General features: G+C 44.3%; 1 protein-coding gene across 2 annotated transcripts in view; it reads right to left on the bottom strand.

Annotated features, from left to right (window-relative positions):
• Positions 1-18,860, bottom strand: part of tmeff1b (transmembrane protein with EGF-like and two follistatin-like domains 1b) — a 34,478-nt gene extending 15,618 nt beyond the window's left edge. For both annotated transcript variants that reach the window (XM_076291198.1, XM_076291196.1), the window contains exon 1: positions 18,178-18,860. In XM_076291198.1, the coding sequence (XP_076147313.1) occupies positions 18,178-18,337 (160 nt within the window). In that variant the 5' untranslated portion in view covers positions 18,338-18,860. The remainder of the gene's footprint in view (positions 1-18,177) is intronic.
• Between the last annotated feature and the right edge of the window lie 1,645 nt (positions 18,861-20,505).

The following is a 20,505-nucleotide window of genomic DNA, read 5'->3' on the forward strand; positions in this document are numbered from 1 at the left end:
CTTCCTTGTATCCTTGTATTATTAGACTTATTATTTTTAAATCATAAACTTATTTTACAAATGAAAACCATGAACTTAGAAACTTACAAATGATAATAATTATAGTCATTATTAAAGTGCTCTCTGTTATAAATACATTTAAAAATCTATTTGAAAATACATTTTTCATTAGGAAAATCCCTATGGCAACACCACCTCTTATTAGGGCCGCTGGTATTCAAATACACTCCCCTCTTTCTCGATAACATAAATATTAATTCATCTACCATTGATTTAAAGATCATCTGCATTGCAAAGCGCAGCTGCTGTTGATATGAGGTTCAGTGCTGAGTATGTATTGTTGTCCTTTTCATCTTGCACACTGAGGATCCCCATCCCGTCTGAGACACAGAAAGGAGCCTGAGCTTCAGATGCTCTCTGAGTCGAGTAATCCCAGGCTTTTAAAAAGCTGACCTTTATAGCACAGAATGTCTCTGGAGTACACTTAAACGCCAATCCGCGCAAGCTGGGATTGAATCAGCTGAATCCAATGCATTTGACTTTCTTTTTCCCTCATCCTTTTCAAGAGGCTACAACACAACACAAAGGCTAATAGCAAAACCGCTCATAGCTGAAAACTGTATCACGATACAAGTGTTTCATAACAGTCCATATCAATAATTATTGTTTTTTTTTCCTATTTGAAATAAAGACCAGGAGGAAAATTTTTTCAATTTAAACACTTTTATTTTAAACTTAACCTTCCACTGATTTTAATCACCTCAGTTATCAATCAAGGAAAGCAGGGAAAAGAAACCATGAAAAACGCTCAAATAAATAAATGTAGGCCTACACATAAGTCTGAATTAAAATCACAATGAACACTGAACAATTAGGCTATCTATATTAGTGTTTCCACGCAGGAAATGTGGTGGATGTATAATATTAATTAATTAATCACATTATAATTACCAGTATATATAATATTAATATAACCTTATATTAGTATATAAACTACTGATATATTTTTTATATGATTATTTATTCATGGCAGTACACCTTATGCAGATATTACAGGTAGGCTACTGTTACTATTACAACAGGCTCCAACAGCTCCACTCCTTTATGTCTCCTGCTGCTTCAGCTGCCAGCAGCACTGGACATATTGTAGGCTAAACAAAGTAGCTTAATTGGCTAGTTTATTATAGTCTACTCTACTGGTTGGACTGTTCAGTTTTCCCACGTGTGTTTAAGTTTCAAACACATACTCCTTGGGAAAGGTCCTTTTGAGTCTTGGAAAATACTTGTCCATTAACATCGGGTCTGATATGATAAGAACTGAGCAGTCAACTTGAATGTGACAATTTTGAAAATGTGAAATTGTGCAGCGTGCTAATGATGCTAATAGCATTGAATAGCAATTTAGCCATGAACTAACTTGAACGATTGTGAATGTTTGGATGAAATGTGCATGCTGAGGAGGGATGTGTCTGTTGAGAGGAAGAGAGAGTGTGCACGGGGAAAGGACTCAAAGAGAGTCTGTGTTAAAGGGACACCAGGCAACGTTTTTGTGTTAATTACTCATCTTCGTAAGTCGGTATATGGTTAAATGACAAATTACAGGGCGAATGAAGACTCTCTCGCCCGCCCCTACTGCCTGTAGGAAGAATATCCCGCTTGCAAGTTCAGTGTATCGTACCCGGTGACCGAAGCAGTTTCAGTTTCCATCCTGCATCCACAGCACAGAGCGAGGCTAACGAAACGCTAGCGATTGTTGCAAACATGTGTATAATGGCAGAGCCGGCAAAGAAGCAGCGAAAACCCTTGACGGAAGATGCAAAGAAAAGGAAAAGAGCTTCAGACCGAGCCAGGGGGAGTTTCGTAGAGAAAAAGCATCAGGCTTGCCTGGTGTCCCTTTAAGGTGGACCTACTTCTAGTTGCATATATCTATACAATGGAAGAGTTAAAAATGACTTTTTAGCCTATTTCTTTATTTAAGGAAAACGTAGTTAAGGCAGGAGGTGTGTTGCGCTTAATTATCGAACGTTCTATCGAACTTATTTTTTAATCGATATTGATTACATGTCTAGCACAACATATATTGCTATCATTTTATCACCCAGCCCTAAAACCGCTCCGACTTAATTGTGACGAGCCAAGGCGAGCCAAGGGGGAACCAGGTTCATTGACACGGACATTCTGAACAGGTAGCCTACTACTCCACTGTCCACCCCACACGTCGAGCCACAGACGAGACGCTCTTTGGTCATCGAAAGGCCCACAGTGTACTTAAACAGCAGTACAATCCACTCCTAATGGCAGGTCTACATGCGGCTGGAACAGATGAGGGGGCCATTTCAACAAAAGACGCTAATTTTATAGATGTGTGGAAGGAAGGGAGAAAACACATCAGTCAGCCTTCAGGCCAGCTGGTGGCACAGAGTGCAAGTCTGGAAGTCTTTGAGCTCCTGACTCCAAAATATGTGTAGTTGTCCTCAGTGACAAGAGGCTTTGGCCTGCGCTGCTTATCCTAACCCTTGTGGGTTTCACTTGTTTTGCAAACCGAATGCGAGCCAAGATCAACATCAGTATGCACATACCGCAACAATGTGGCTTTCTTGTATTCACTCATTTAAATATACATTTTTGTGCATTGAGCCAGCTGAGTCTTTACTCATATCCCTAATGTATATTAAATTATCCGTTACACATGCATCATAAGGATGGAAGCAAAGGCACTATGTGCCAGACGTTGTTCGTTTGATTTAAGAGAAAGCGGACAAAGGCTGATTGTCTTGCTTTTTTGGGCTGGCACATGGTCAGTCAGAGTGAGCCATCATGAAACCAACCAGTGCATTTACTGGACACGTTAAAAAGCAAACCAGACACCAACCAACAGAGAACCTCAGTCAGCAAAACAGAACCTCAGTCACACAGAACCTCAGTCACCAAAACAGAACCTCAGTCGCACAGAACCTCAGTCACCAAAACAGAACCTCAGTCAAACAGAACCTCAGTCACCAGAACAGAACCTCAGTCGCACAGAACCTCAGTCAGCAAAACAGAACCTCAGTCACAGAGAACCTCAGTCACCAGAACAGAACCTCAGTCGCACAGAACCTCAGTCACCAAAACAGAACCTCAGTCACCAAAACAGAACCTCAGTCACACAGAACCTCAGTCAGCAGACAACATAGAATTCTAACATCTCCCACTCGTTGCTCTTCTGCTCTCGTGGCTGTTAATCACAGGATCACAGATCAAGGGATGGAAATGTGATAATAACTAGGACTGATGACACACACACACTCACACACACACACACACACCATGGAGTCCTACCCATGTAGGCAGCTACACACACGTGTATACACCATCGAGTCTTACCCATGTGGGTAGTTACACACACACACACACACACACACCATGGAGTCCTAGCCATGTAGGCAGCTACACACACGTATGTATACACCATCGAGTCTTACCCATGTGGGTAGTTACACACACACACACACACACACACACACACACACCATGGAGTCCTACCCATGTAGGCAGCTACACACACGTATGTATACACCATCGAGTCTTACCCATGTGGGTAGTTACACACACACACACACACACACACACACCATGTAGACAGCTACACTCTTGGGCTCTCTAATCCCTCTGAGGTAGCACTAACAAACCAGCGCTTGTTTCTGCGGGTGCTCTCTCACCCCCCCCCCCACTCCAGCTCTCTGCATATCACATAGCCCCCCCCCCCCCGTTTCCTGTCAGTTCCAACAGGAAGTGGGATGGAGCAGCTGTGTCGCAGCATGTGCGGAGTCGAGCAGCTGGCCCACGTCTGCCGCCCGCTGCGTCCTGCACCTTGTCACAGCCCCGGGCCGCCAACGCCAACGTCCTCAATCTAGCGCAGAGGTCAACAGGGGTCAACAGACCCGTCATCACGAATCCCCAACAGCAACTCTTACCCTGTAATGACAGCAGCATCGCTGCGCTGTCCACTGCGCTGTGGTATGAAGGAGAGAGGCTCAGAAAGGGCGGCTTCAAAGACTAGCTTGCTTTGAATCAAAAAGGCCATCAGTATAAATCACTGAGTCCCTGAAGTGGCTCAATTAGTCTATAACGGCATAGAGACCTGGGGCGTAGCACGGGTCAATACTCGATACCTTGGGTCACAGTATTGGATGTGTCAATACACAAGCCATGGGATGGACCAGCCAAGGCCACCATTGTTAATTATTCTTCAAAAATAATTAACTTAAAGCACCATCAATTAAGAAGGCACTTCAGAAGCTGTAAAAATCTTTACTGGAGGAGACTGCAGCTTGACTCCAGATGCGTTATGAAAGCCATTTTGTTCTCCTACATGGCTGCCCAGGGCTGCGGTCACAGTAAAGAGCGCAAGAGACAAAACAAGGTCTACGGCGCCCAGATCAACCAAGCTCTCAACAAACAGCAAGAGACAACCAGGCTCTCAACAAACAGCAAGAGACAACCAGGCCAACAAACAAGGTCTACGGCGCCCAATGGAAGGGGAGCTTATCAAAAATGACGGAGAAAGAGGGAAGAAGAGAGAGGAGGTGAAGGAGCTACTCCAGAGAGGTGAGAGTGAAATATTGATGGAGCTTAGATGGTGCAGTGTGGATTAGAGACAGAAGGGATTGACTTGCATGGGCACCGTCTTATTGTTTACCTTGTTGTTGTTGTTTTTTTTTTCATTTTGTCTTGTTGTCGGGGACACTTCTTTTCACAGTCCGCCAAAAAATCACTGTATAGTATAGTACTATACTATCACTGTATACTATACTATCACTGTATACTATAGTACTATACTATCACTGTATACTATAGTACTATAGTATACTATACTATCACTGTATACTATCACTGTATACTATAGTACTATACTATCACTGTATACTATAGTACTATAGTATACTATACTATCACTGTATACTATCACTGTATACTATTGCCTTTGTTGGTTTCAGACAGATGAAGACAAATATGAATAGCGACACCCAAGGAAGATTTCCGGTGGAACGTCCTGGATCAAATTGTTCTGTGCAAAGCAATATTGTGTGAGGTACATTCCCTTGTTGCCTCTGCTGCAACAGCTAGGGCTGTACAGTCACGGCAGTCATTGTTTGAGGAAGCAGCTGTCCTGTGACTGTCTGAATATAAAGAACCTGAGCATGGGTATCCGCTGCTCCTTGGTATAAATGTGAAGGCATCCCCCGTGTTAACATCAACAGCGTCGGCTTTTACAAGACAGTAAAAAAATTAAATTCTCAAAATGTTTCCCTCCTAAATCTGTCACCTCCATCACGAAAGAGCCCTCCCGCTGCCCGTTGCTCCCGCTGCCCGTTGCTCTCGCTGCCCGTTGCTCCCGCTGCCCGTTGAATGTTCCGCAGCCGTGTGAGGACGGAGCAGGAAATGAGAAGTGGCGGGATGGGCTGTTAATCAGTGGCGGTCACTTAAGCAACGGCACTCTGGCGCGCAGCCGACTCGTACATTTGGGAGATGTGAAAACTGCACTGAGACGAGAGCCCAGTGGACAGCCAGGCTGCTTGGACGCAGTGGATGCTATCACTTAAGTTTCCAAACAGACCCTGAAGGGCGTCTGGGGAGTTGTGGAGCTGGACTGGACTGGACAAGAGGAGAGAGGAGCAGAGCTGGACTGGACTGGACAAGAGGAGAGAGGAGCGGAGCTGGACTGGACTGAGCAAGAGGAGAGAGGAGCGGAGCTGGACTGGACTGAGCAAGAGGAGAGAGGAGCGGAGCTGGACTGGACTGGACAAGAGGAGAGAGGAGCGGAGCTGGACTGGACTGAGCAAGAGGAGAGAGGAGCAGAGCTGGACTGGACTGGACAAGAGGAGAGAGGAGTGGAGCTGGACTGGACTGGACAAGAGGAGAGAGGAGTGGAGCTGGACTTGACTGGACAAGAGGAGAGAGGAGCGGAGCTGGACTGGACTGAGCAAGAGGAGAGAGGAGCAGAGCTGGACTGGACTGGACAAGAGGAGAGAGGAGTGGAGCTGGACTGGACTGAGCAAGAGGAGAGAGGAGCGGAGCTGGACTTGACTGAGCAAGAGGAGAGAGGAGCGGAGCTGGACTGGACTGGACAAGAGGAGAGAGGAGTGGAGCTGCATCCCATCTCACACTGACGCAGGATAATCAGAGCAGAGAGCAAAATTAACGTCACCACAGACGAGATGGATAGAGATAGATAGAATACGGGAGATAGAGAGATCCAGAGAAAGAGAGAAAGAGAGAGGAGGGAAATGGAGGGAGAGACAGAGGGAATTGCCGAAAGAGAGAGAGAAAAGGACGGAAGGAAAGAGGGAGGGAAGGAAAGAGGACAAATCAAAAGAAGGGAAAAGAAAAGAGATGCAGGGAGCGAGGGATGGATGAAGGGATGGAAATAAAGAAGAAAAACAGACAGAAAACTAGAGAAAGAAAGACAGAAAGACGAGGAGGAGGGGCGGCCTGATCATCTGCTTCCTCTCTGCAAAACATCAATAGTCATCACCACGCTGGGTCAATGACCCAGAGGTCCCCAGCAGGCCAGCCAATAGCGTGACACTGGCCCTGTCGTCCCCTCCAGCCTTTGGTTATTACGCCTGTCAATCAAAATACTTGTTTGCTTTGCCTTTTCACAGAGAGGGCATTCAGAAAAAGATCCCTGAAATATCGACAAGCATTCCGGACACATAGGCTCTTGCAGACCATGCGTCTGTGGCTCCCTGCCTGCTAATAGAAGCCAAGTAGCACAAGGAATAGTGTACAGTAATGCAATTCTAACCCAAAGCGATGGCACACGATGTGTGTGTGGAGAGAGACATGCTGTCTAGCATTGGGCTTTTATTTGTCCTTATTTTTCTTTTTTTCCTGCTTGTGTCCAGCTGGGTGGCTCCACGTTGGGGGAGGAAAATCACCGTTGAGCTCCGACGACTCCAGCTCAGTGTTCGCCCTGGGGAGGCCGCTTGGCTGCTACAGAGACGTTAATGGCAAAGCGGCCGCGAGACTTCATTTGTCGCCGCGGCGATCGCTACAGAGACGTTAACGGCAAAGCGGCCGCGAGACTTCATTTGTGGCCGTGCGGGCTGGGCCACGGGGATCGCTCCTCGCCGAGGCGCATTCAAAGTCAACACTTTTATCTCGACGCCACGACTGCTCCCAGGGCCAGGAGACCAACGTCCCTGTCCATCACTCGACAGCCAGACACAAACAAACAGAAAGGCTGAGAGCCAGAGAACATCCAGAGTGAAGCAGAAATGTAATCAGAAAGAAATATCCTCTAAAATGGCTTCCTGTTTCAGCATCAGGATGTTGCTGATGATTAGTCAAAGCGCTCTGCGCTCACTTCCTCGTTAATTGATTAGTTAGGTCTGGAATCCAGAAGGGCTGTGGTGTCATGGCATGACAAGAGAGCTGAATGAGCCGAGATGGGAACCAGAGGTCTGTCGCACACAAAGGCCAGGGTTCTCCCTGGTAATTCAGTTCAAGCCATTAGTGCACACTGTACACACTGTGCTATGTGTATTCACCCACGGAATCAGCAAGTCATTATGTCTCCTTTCAGAAAGACTACCTAGTGTTAACTGAGACTTAACCCTAATCTCTACAATATGGATGAACAAAACGATTTAGCATGTCTGCTTGTTCCTGTCCGTGTGGGATTTGAACCTGTTTGTATTGTGCTGTTTGTATTGTGCTGTTTTAAAACCATTCATCTCCAGGTGACTCTGAGAGCGATACACACTCATTAGAGGCCATGAGACAATGTCACTCCTCAGCAGGAAATAAATGCATCTTCTAGGGTTCTAGGCATTCTAGGGTTCTAGGGTGCATTCTGACTGAAATGATGACAAATCAGTGATGCTGTTGGGCCCTCTTCATATATTTTGTCTTAATCTTTCAAGAGTCAAACGCAAAGCAAGCGTTTTATGTCCATGTTTTATAGGAGTCTAACTTTAATCCTCTAAAGAGCTTCAACACTGATGACAGGACATTTTATGATGGACAGCACTACTTCAGAGAGGCATTAATATCAGTGCTATGAAAGCTCAGCTAGCTGTTAGACAGTAACAACGTGACGATGGCCATATAGAGTCCGTCTGAGCATGATGGTAAAGCCAGTTGTGTGTGTGAGGGAAGAAAAAAAAAGGCATTTTGAAAGACATCTGCAGGAGATCACTCAGCGTAATGAGCACTTGATTACTGGTTGCTGAGATGCCGCTCACTTCAAAGGCAAACAGGGCTGGGGCTGGCTGGACTTGGCTGGGGTTGGGAGGGGAAAAGATGGCTTCTAAAGCAAGGGAGATGACAGGATGCCAGCCATGCACAGAACTCCACCAGCCAGTGGGAGCTGCGAGCATAGAAATGGGCAGGCTTTAGTCTGTGTGTGCGTGTGTGTGTGTGTGTGTGTGTGTGTGACTGCTTTAGTCTGTGTATGCGTGTGTGTGTGTGTGTGTGTGTGTGTGTGACTGCTTTAGTCTGTGTATGCGTGTGTGTGTGTGTGTGTGTGACTGCTTTAGTCTGTGTGTGCGTGTGTGTGTGTGTGTGTGTGACTGCTTTAGTCTGTGTATGCGTGTGTGTGTGTGACTGCTTTATTCTGTGTGTGCGTGTGTGTGTGACTGCTTTAGTCTGTGTGTGCGTGTGTGTGTGTGTGTGTGTGTGACTGCTTTAGTCTGTGTGTGACTGCTTTAGTCTGTGTGTGTGTGTGTGTGTGTGTGACTGCTTTAGTCTGTGTGTGCGTGTGTGTGTGTGTGTGTGTGTGACTGCTTTAGTCTGTGTGTGACTGCTTTAGTCTGTGTGTGTGTGTGTGTGTGTGACTGCTTTAGTCTGTGTGTGTGACTGCTTTAGTCTGTGTGTGTGTGTGTGTGTGTGTGACTGATTTAGTCTGTGTGTGTGTGTGTGTGTGTGACTGATTTAGTCTGTGTGTGTGTGTGTGTGTGTGACTGATTTAGTCTGTGTGTGTGTGTGTGTGTGTGTGTGTGTGTGTGTGTGTGTGTGTGTGTGTGTGTGTGTGTGACTGCTTTAGTCTGTGTGTGTGTGACTGCTTTAGTCTGTGTATGTGTGTGTGACTGCTTTAGCCTGTGTGCGTGTGTGTGTAACTGCTTTAGTCTGGGCATGTGTGTGTGTGACTGCTTTAGTCTGTGTGTGTGTGTGTGTGTGTGTGTGTGTGTGTGACTGCTTTAGTCTGTGTGTGACTGCTTTAGTCTGTGTGTGTGTGTGTGTGTGTGTGACTGCTTTAGTCTGTGTGTGCGTGTGTGTGTGTGTGTGTGTGTGACTGCTTTAGTCTGTGTGTGACTGCTTTAGTCTGTGTGTGTGTGTGTGTGTGTGACTGCTTTAGTCTGTGTGTGTGACTGCTTTAGTCTGTGTGTGTGTGTGTGTGTGTGTGACTGATTTAGTCTGTGTGTGTGTGTGTGTGTGTGACTGATTTAGTCTGTGTGTGTGTGTGTGTGTGTGACTGATTTAGTCTGTGTGTGTGTGTGTGTGTGTGTGTGTGTGTGTGTGTGTGTGTGTGTGTGACTGCTTTAGTCTGTGTGTGTGTGACTGCTTTAGTCTGTGTATGTGTGTGTGACTGCTTTAGCCTGTGTGCGTGTGTGCGTAACTGCTTTAGTCTGGGCATGTGTGTGTGTGACTGCTTTAGTCTGTGTGTGTGTGTGTGTGTGTGTGTGTGACTGCTTTAGTCTGTCTGTGCATGTGTGTGTGACTGCTTTAGCCTGTGTGTGTGTGTGTGTGCAGGGTGCGATTTGTGTAAAAACCAGAGGGGGGGATGATTTTGAATAAGTTTGTAACCCCCCCCCCCCCCCCCCCCAAAATAAAAAAAAATGAACGAACAAACAATTCATAGCCTATAATGTCATGGCTAATAAGATATTAATTTTGCCACCTTTGTAACATTTTAGTTTTAGTGTACCGTGGTGTATGACTTTAAACAGCGAATGTGCTTGATGATCAGCTCCTCTAATGCAGGGTAGGACTACGTTTTGACAAGCATACAAATTCACCTTGTTCTTGCCCCATCTGAAATGACTCCTCTACTTTTGCTGCCTCCATCCTTTCTGTATTTGTTGTGTAAAAAACGTTGTATATGATGGCACTGAAGTCTTAAGTGAATTGGCTAACAGTGTTAGTTGCTAACCAAATAGCCTACACATTGCGCTACACGCTGCGTAGGCTACGTGCATTCTCTCTCCTGCTGATTTGCGTTCAGTAGCCAAGTGCGTAATATTGCAAAAGTTGAAAAAATAAATGTGTTTATTAGCCTACAGAAAATAAATAGCCTATCATACTGTCAGTTAATTGCCTACAGTGCAGTGAAGAGTTTGGAGAGTAAAGTTATAGGGCAACTTGAAGTTTTATGAAAATAATTTACGAACCAGAACATAAAGACCATATGGAGCTTCTATTTCTTGCAGCTGTTAAAACATCCGCTAGATAGTTTAAATACCCACCAACATTCGTTTTTGCAGTAGCCTACAGATTATTTCTGAAAGTTATTTGTCTACTAGGCCTAGCCTACTGGCTGATTTATCAAACGAGTGCTTTCTCGTTCGTCCTCCGCAAACTACAGGTGTTTTGGTAGAGAGCCATTGAATAAGCGATGCCAAGCAATTTCTGTAACACTTTTTGTGACATTCAGCAAATATCTCCTCATTTAATGTAAGTTCCTTCGGACAATAGGACTACGTTCTACTCTACGTGCAGTTGTCCTCCATCTCAGTTGCATCAGTTTTCTACATTTTGAAGGTTCTAAAATATGACGATATGCTTCACTGAATCCTTCTCGTTTTCTTTCATTTGTCCAGCTAACTTTTCCATTGAAACTAGCCATTTATGATGGATTACACACTCGACATTCTGAAATGTCCTGCACGATCAAGGCCAAATTAAGTTATCACGCATCCACTCTGTCAGCAGCATGAGTGCTGACGGTGACGGTGCGTTTCTGATGTCAGATTATTATGTAGGCTAGCCTACTAGACTGTTCTCACGTTGCAGCGCTTTACTTATACGAAGTAGCATTAATCAATATGAGGGGCAGAGGGGGATAAATGTTGTCCCTACCGGGGATAAAAATTATTTAGCAGAGGTAGGGATAGGAAAACCAGAGGGGGGGAAATCCTCAACATCCCCCCCTACAAATCGCACCCTGTGTGTGTGTGTGTGTGTGTGTGTGTGTGTGTGTGTGTGTGTGTGTGTGTGTGTGTGTGTGTGTGCGTGCGTGTGTGACTGCTTTAGTCTGTGCATGTGGGTGTGTGACTGCTTGTGGGGCAGCCGTGGCCTACTGGTTTGGACTTTTAACCGGAGGGTTGCCGGTTCGAACTCCGACCAGTAGGATCGGCTGAGGTGCCCTTGAGCAAGGCACCTAACCCCTCACTGTTCCCCGAGCGCCGCTGTTGTTGCAGGCAGCTCACTGCGCCGGGATTAGTGTGTGCTTCACCTCACTGTGTGTTCACTGTGTGCTGAGTGTGTTTAGTGGGATTAGTGTGTGCTTCACCTCACTGTGTGTACACTGTGTGCTGAGTGTGTTTCACTAATTCACGGATTGGGATAAATGCAAAGACCAAATTTCCCTCACGGGATCAAAAGAGTATATACTATACTTATATACTTTAGTCTGTGCGTGTGTGTGACTGCTTTAGCCTGTGCGTGTGTGTGTATGTGACTGCTTTAGTCTGTGTGTGTGTGTGCGTGTGTATGTGACTGGGCCATATAAACTTCCCAGTGGCTGCCCTGCACCTGCCTCCTGTTCCTCAGACACCTCCTCATCAACACAGCACCTCCTGTTCCTCAGACACCTCCTCATCAACACAGCTCCTCCTGTTCCTCATGGTTCCTCAGACACCTCCTCATCAACACAGCTCCTCCTGTTCCTCAGACACCTCCTCATCAACACAGCACCTCCTGTTCCTCAGACACCTCCTCATCAACACAGCACCTCCTGTTCCTCATGGTTCCTCAGACACCTCCTCATCAACACAGCTCCTCCTGTTCTTCAGACACCTCCTCATCAACACAGAACCTCCTGTTCCTCAGACACCTCCTCATCAACACAGCACCTCCTGTTCCTCATGGTTCCTCAGACACCTCCTCATCAACACAGCTCCTCCTGTTCCTCAGACACCTCCTCATCAACACAGCTCCTCCTGTTCCTCAGACACCTCCTCATCAACACAGCACCTCCTGTTCCTCCTGTTCCTCAGACACCTCCTCATCAACACAGCTCCTCCTGTTCCTCAGACACCTCCTCATCAACACAGCACCTCCTGTTCCTCATGGTTCCTCAGACACCTCCTCATCAACACAGCACCTCCTGTTCCTCAGACACCTCCTCATCAACACAGCACCTCCTGTTCCTCATGGTTCCTCAGACACCTCCTCATCAACACAGCTCCTCCTGTTCTTCAGACACCTCCTCATCAACACAGCACCTCCTGTTCCTCAGACACCTCCTCATCAACACAGCACCTCCTGTTCCTCATGGTTCCTCAGACACCTCCTCATCAACACAGCTCCTCCTGTTCCTCAGACACCTCCTCATCAACACAGCACCTCCTGTTCCTCATGGTTCCTCAGACACCTCCTCATCAACACAGCACCTCCTGTTCCTCAGACACCTCCTCATCAACACAGCACCTCCTGTTCCTCAGACACCTCCTCATCAACACAGCTCCTCCTGTTCCTCAGACACCTCCTCATCAACACAGCACCTCCTGTTCCTCATGGTTCCTCAGACACCTGCTCCCCCGGTCCTCTTCTGAGCTCACGCCATAGATTCACCATTTCTGTTGTCAGCGGCTTTCGTTATGCATTTCTGAGTTGGGATTATTAATGTGGGCCAACAAATGAGAAAAATATATCTATCTATCTATCTATTCAGCCATCTACCTATTCTATCTCTCTATATGTTTATTCAGCCATCTACCTATTCTATCTCTCTATATGTTTATTCAGCCATCTACCTATTCTATCTATATGTTTGTATGTATGCATTGCTGTAGCATATGTTCAGAGCATAACATCATAGTGGCATGTACATGTGTGTGTGCAAGACTATAAGACAAGGGGCCCTCTGAAGGTCTACGTTTTAGATGAGCTATTGCTGTCCTGGCCAGGATGTATTGGACAACGCTTTTGATTTATGTAGTTACACATCCATCTTGTAGAAAAACTGAAAGACATTACCTGAGAAAATGTTTTTTACTATTTCTGACAGGATGCCAGTTGAACAGACAGGGCTGGTTACTGGCAGGTATGCTGTCTTAATGACATCATCTATATGTATACAATATATCAGTCACACATTAAGAAAAAAATGATTACAAAAAGCTTCAACCTTTAATCTACTACGACTACTGCTGCTATGTCCTTCAAATGTAATGAATCGTTGGAGCAATAACAGTGGTGTAAGCTCAAGCAAAGGAGAAGCATTCCTACTGACAAGCTATGTCAAGTCCTTTACAGAACCTGGTGGCTCAATGGTCAAATGTGAACAAACTACAGACACATAACCCTATTAAACACTCAAACTACATACACATTACCCTATAAAACACCCAAACCACAGACACATAAGCCTATTAAACACCCAAACTACATACACATTACCCTATAAAACACCCAAACCACAGACACATAAGCCTATTAAACACCCAAACTACATACACATTACCCTATAAAACACCCAAACCACAGACACATAAGCCTATTAAACACCCAAACTACATACACATTACCCTATAAAACACCCAAACCACAGACACATAAGCCTATTAAACACCCAAACTACATACACATTACCCTATAAAACACCCAAACCACAGACACATAAGCCTATTAAACACCCAAACTACATACACATTACCCTATAAAACACCCAAACCACAGACACATAAGCCTATTAAACACCCAAACTACATACACATTACCCTATAAAACACCCAAACCACAGACACATAAGCCTATTAAACACCCAAACTACATACACATTACCCTATAAAACACCCAAACTACATACACATTACCCTATAAAACACCCAAACCACAGACACATAAGCCTATTAAACACCCAAACCACAGACACATAAGCCTATGAAAACACAAGACAAGAAAAAGGAGCAGCATCAGCTCAGAACTTAATTAAAACCTTAATCTATGTAAACATCTTTGAGAAATAAGTGGCTACGTAGGTTACGTAGTAAGCCAGTCCAAATGAATAAACATAATGCATTTCATGCCCAGTTTTCTGTTTCTATCTTTTCTATTTTAAGGAAGCATAACCACAGAAGCATCTAGAATTAGGCTACTACTCCGTTCACCCGTCTATCTAACCTCAATCTCTACCCAGTTTACATCAGTGTATATTTCAAAACAAACGTGGGTTTTTCTGAAAAGTCCACTGGCTAAATCAGTCCATCTCTGGCTGTGAAGAAAAACAGTTCCTCTCAGCTTGTCAACTTCGCCTCAACAATCACTTGAATACAGCGGTCACATCACTTCCTACTTGCGACTTTGAATAGTCTCAAACTGAGCCACTAACTAATGCATGCAAAGCCATCACTTTGTTAGAGGCTAGGCCTGCCTGAAGTGGACACTTGTCAAAGCCCATCAATCAAGACCAAACACTTGTTAATGTAATCCACATAGCTGACCTCAAAAAGACCACATTTCACAGTTCAAGACCCTCCAGAGAAACAGGCCACAAAGACCACAAACTTTTTTTCTCCCAACAAACAAAGTAAAATATAAGGGCTTTATGTTGTGGCTTTGAGAAATGGTGGAGGTGTTGACAATTACAGTAGTTTTACACTTTCATTGTTGTTTTTATTTTTCAAATTCCCAACTATTTTTCTGAGAAAACCATTTCATCCATCACAAACTGACCTTTAGCCAGATTTGTAGCTGTGGTTGCTATGGTCCCCATCACTGGCCTTTGTGACACAACACAGTGTGTGAAGAGGACAGTGGACGTCACGAACCACAACTATACAACTACAAAACTACACAGAGCAGGACGTCACAAAGCACAACTACACAACTACACAGAGTAGACTGCTACTTTGTTTCAATAATAAATGGAGTACATTTTTGCCACTGTGGCTATGTCCCTCATCAAGCTACAATAGCCGGCCTCAAGCTACACGGCCTCTGCAAAGTCACAGTAACTAGTGCCAGAAGGAATCCTGGGGCGGCCATTGTGTCCGAGCCCATTTGTAAAGGCGAGCTCTCGCCTCTCTCTGGACACCCCTGATTGAGCTTCTTTCCAAGGCCCTGGGCCTGCGCTTGTAACCAATCGGGCACAATGGCTACTATTGTCATGGGCTCTCCCTCGGTGTCACAAAATGGAGGGGAATAAAAAAGCATTGATCTGTCCTGAGAGAGGGGTGAGATCAAATAAAAGCCTCTATAGAAACTTGGGAGCCTCACGAAACACTTTGCACCAACACAAACACACACGCACACCATCACCACCACCCTTTTTTCTGCTACACTTAACAATTTGGTTGTAGCTGTGTAGGAGCAAGCCCTCACAAGAAGTTATTATGTCACATGAAAAATAAATACTTTTAAAAAGTAACTAATTCTCCATATCAGTAATATGGGACTAACTAATAGATCGGTCTGTAATTTAAGATTTGACACGAGATAAAAATTCGATACACAAAAAAGTACCATGCACATTCGTGAATAATATTACTTATATGTTTACATTTAAAAATACTTTCTATAGTGGCCCTCTCTTTATATAACATATAAAGTTTGCTATGAATTTATAAATTGTAAATTAAGTTATTATTATGTTGAGCATGACATTTCTGCTGTTCTGTTGACAAAATGTTTTATAAGATCATTTTATTAAAACCCCTTCAAAATGCCCCTTCATAATTTCATATTGTATGGCATAACACACATGATCAACCAATCTTGGCCAAGACTTGGCGAGTAGACCTTAATTATGGCAGGCCTATTCCTGGGCTACAGGAACCCGTCGCGTTATACGGTCCAAACTCTCCGCAGAGTGAGTCCTGAAGCCCAAATTAGCTGAACATTTGACAATGCTCCTCCTTGGGTGCTTGAGAATGCTGATAGCGCTATAACTCTCCTAAATGTCAGCTCGAGTGTTACACCATCTTTGAATCTTCGGACAATGGTTTGTTTTAATCAATGAACACAACTAAACTAGGCATGCTAGATATGCTACCTTACAGAAACCAAATTAGCCTTGCAGGGTAAATGATGACATTGGTTATTACTCGCAAATAACATACATGATATTTCATCAGAGACAAGTGACCTGTGCTGACTTCCTAAATGTGACAGCTAATATATCACTGGCTATCTTTTATCTCCAAATGCTTTGGTTATAGTACAGCGCTGTTAAATAATGTATTGAAGGCTCTTTTATCCGGTGATTAAAATGAATACTCTGATAACAGCTTTATTAAAGCTGGCAGATGCAGACCAACATTATCCAGACCGTTGTCCCCTCCAGAATTGATTACGCCAATGCATTTCTGGAGGACTGCCCGCCAGCACGCACACAAACAAGCCACAGCTCAGCCCACCACGGCTGCCAGATTATTAATTAGTCAAACAGGCTCTCAGTCTGGTCTGTTTTGGAGATGAATATTATATTCTGCAGTTCCTCCAGCAGAGACGATAGGATGCAGTTCTGCAACTGCTCACTATTAGGGATTGGAATGGTCCCCATCTTTGGGTTCCGCAACATCAAGGAGACCTCTGGAGATTAAACTGCTCCATGTGGTTCTAGTTCTACTGCTCCATGTGGTTCTAGTTCTACTGCTCCATGTGGTTCTAGTTCTTGTGTTGTTGAAACAGGGCGGTGGGCTGGGTAGGCCCTGCTCTTCCCCTTACCCACATCCTCTCGAGCGCCAAGCCACATCACTGGTGAGCTACTGGGTCTGGGAAAGGGTTTTCAAATCACAACACAAAATCCAGTTTGATTCCTCGGCCAACACATTACTACCAGATGCCTATGGCTTGGCAGACTCAGGCTGGTGGGACCAATGTGGTATGACTTGATCTGTCCTGAGCTCCTTTGTGAAATTACTATGCACTGGTTTTGGTGAATGTAATAAAGCATCCCTTATTAAAGCAACACCAAAGAACTTTCCCTCTGTCGCATGCACGCTATTTGTTTATACAGCACCGGCTTTGCAAATAACAATGTCCACAGACAAGGTAGAATATGTTGCATGATTTATGAAAGTACAATGTATTGCGACATCAAACGCAAGTCAAATTTGTAGTTTCGTATGTCTCATTCCATCAAACTACAGATCCGCTACCCGATCTGGCAAACTTACATAGTGCGGTTATAGCCGATAGAGGGCTGCGAAGCGAATGCATAAGTGCCGTTCACCCTGTTACAAGTTGATGAACTACTGAAACGATTTTGGAAACATTATTTTAAGGTACAAAAAACTCTTTGGTGTTGCTTTAAGAGGAAAACTAACGAAATAGCCTTAGCTGTGACTCTCCTGCCCCCTGACAAACGTAGGTTACACCACCGCCACTGACAACTGAGTGGAACCAAACGGTTTGCCTCGGGCCTGCAGGCAGCAGCAATTAACAATGGACGGAGAGGAAGTAGAAATGCGTATTAGCTGCATCTAATAACAGCGCCCCTCTATTCATAATGTCTTCAACGACCTGCACGAATAACAAACGTGTGGGACAGACCGATGCTGGTGCCGCTGTTTAGATGTGCGCCACTGATTTGCATGAATATATGATTAGCCTACCGGTCTAACAGCTTGTTTGAGTCCTTAGCAGGGGGCTACGCGCGAGAGCGTTGAAGGGTGGGGTTCGGGACTGCTATTCTTTTATCATAGGCTACACCTGATCTCGTTCGCCAGTGACACCAGCGTAGCATCAACGAACACACGTAGCATCATCAATGAGGGTCGATTGGGGTTATACTGACACACAGCCTGTACCAGTTATTACCCCATAATAACCACTAAAGGCATCATTCTGACTGCCTTTTTCCCCAATACACCATTTAGTCCTATGCCTAATTCTAATAAATTCACCGATACGTCTTTTGTCTGGAAACATTGTCACAAGAGAGGGAAACGGATGTTGATGTATTATGTTTTGCAGCTTTCGATATGAGCATGCAGGCTACTGGAATAATAATGATTAAATGCTTACCCACGCAGCCTTTCCCTTTGCCCGACACACATTCGCCGCTCTGGGGGTACGACGAGTGGACCCCAAGCAAAGAGAAGATGGTCAGTAAACACACGAACGTAAGGTGAAGCTGGCTATGCAACGGTCCCATCCAGCGTACGATCCGGTAGCCTGTCAACATGGTGAAAACGAAGGTGTCCACGGGCCGTCCTGATAGCGATAAATTTGTTCCTTCGTTCGATGTCTCGTGCGAAAAGAAGAAAACAAAAGCGACCTAAGGAGAGCGCATGCAGCTTCGCCCCCGTTCCAAGCGTTACTCTCCAGTGAATGAAAGATGGTTGCGCAGATGGGGATTATTTCCCGGGATGGTGTAAGCTAAACATAAATACCAGCATCACTCCCAGTCCCTAGTAATTCGGCATCTGAATAAGGCTACACAGACATGTTCTTCTCACTCACGCTCTTTCTCAATGTCCCGAACGTGTGCGCACGTAAATGAGTAGCCTGGCTCTCGGCGGTCCCTCTCTATCGGTAGGTCCTGCTGTCTTTGTGTACCTTTCCTTCACCAAATCCGCCACTACATTCAACTCATCAGAAGGCTGAGGAGAACGAGGTTCCAATTCCACATCCTTCACTTAAGACGTATTTGATATTATCCGATTCGTGCACCATAAAACATCAATGTAGGCTCTAAACTCAGCCTCTGTTGTGTAGCCCTTACAACAAAGGGTCGGCAAGGATGGCTTGTGGTCACGTGACGCAGACCACCTCCCCCAATATCCTTTGGGAAGACCGAGGAGACCAGACAGACACCTTCGAGCAGGATGCAATCAAGCCCCTTCACTTGCAATTCAGACAAGCGATTGATGTTATTCGGAAGTAGTCCTTTATTATATTGTAATATATGCATTTGCCTTTCAACAGACTATCTAAATACTTAATTGTTTTTTTAAGTTACATTTTAGTAGGGAACTTTTAATAGTCAATATGGTTGTCTCAAGCAATATTTTTTTGTTTACCATGCATGACTGAGCCATAGGTCATAAGGCTACATGAAATAATTTTGCAGATTTTACTATTTTTATTTAGCAAAAGGAGCTGACAAGTGTTACCACATTTAGGAGCATATTACTTACAGTAATAATGTCTTAATTATTTCTTAATGACATTGTTTATTTATTTATTTTTCTATAAATTCCAAGGAACTACAAGTCTGATCAAATGTAATCTTCTGAGTTTCCTAATGTGGTTAAGTTTTATTAATTATTTTTACAAAGTAGCAACAGACCTGTAGGTTTTACAACGTAGCTACATACCTGTAGGTTTTACACTGTAGATAGACATGTAGGTTTTAACAGCTTACAGTTTTTCTCAGTCGCTTTGGTGCTTTTTTCAGATCAGAATGAAAATTCTCATAACTATTAGTTCAACCTCCACAACATTTAGTCATTTGTGCACATCATAGTAGCAATTTCTCCTTCCTCTGAACAAATTGCAAATGCTTTTGGACATGTATCAGTTGCTTTCATACAATTCTCTGCTGTTTTTTAACATTATCATTTGTTTATGTCATGTCAGTCAAAATTAACTATACTTATGGATACTGAATAGTCGTTCCCAATAAAACTAATAGTCTTCATTTCATTGCTTGAGTCATTACATACAAAATTGGTGAACTAGTTATCAAATTCTATCACAATACTGTAGAATTGCAAAGATACAGTAAAAATGTACGTATTCAGTGTCTTGTACTCACTTACTCCCCTAACTACAGCAATGTGTAACTTTACTGTAGTTTTCAAATGGCTGTACAAGTACTGTATAGTGCTGTCTTGAGCATGTCCAGGTAGTGTCACCGAGTTCTGACCTTTTTTTTGCATTGGAAAACACTGAGAGAACTGTCATAATGAAAACATGACAAAGCCATTTGACTATCTTGTTCATAAACGATGGTGTCAAGACTTCTCATTTTGATGACACTGACAGTTTCATTGACATGAATACCTGCTTTTGAGGAATGGACTATCCATTTTAAGCAAGTGACGTGCTTTTGCAGGTCATCCACTAGGTTTTGCAGTTTGTACTAATTGTTTTGAGAAATGCACTAACTGCTGTGCAAATGTTAATAGTGATGTGAGAATAGCACCAAAGCGACTGAGAAAAACTGTAATGTGCAATGTAACAGTGAAGGGTAATCTAAAGTTTAACATGATCATCATCAGTGCCTTTCCAATACAGTGAGCTGGGAAAGCTTTTCTGTTTTGGTCCCCCAACACCACCACCACCACCCCACCCGATCCAGGCATTTAGAGATTAGCCTAACCCTCAGTTGCTGAGACTTTATGGTAT

This window comes from Alosa pseudoharengus, unplaced genomic scaffold (genome assembly GCF_046254945.1).
Source record: "Alosa pseudoharengus isolate Yale_2024_CS ecotype anadromous, Long Island Sound unplaced genomic scaffold, YU_APseudo_1.1 YU_APseudo_1.1_scf_18, whole genome shotgun sequence".
In the NCBI taxonomy this organism is placed as follows: domain Eukaryota; kingdom Metazoa; phylum Chordata; class Actinopteri; order Clupeiformes; family Clupeidae; genus Alosa; species Alosa pseudoharengus.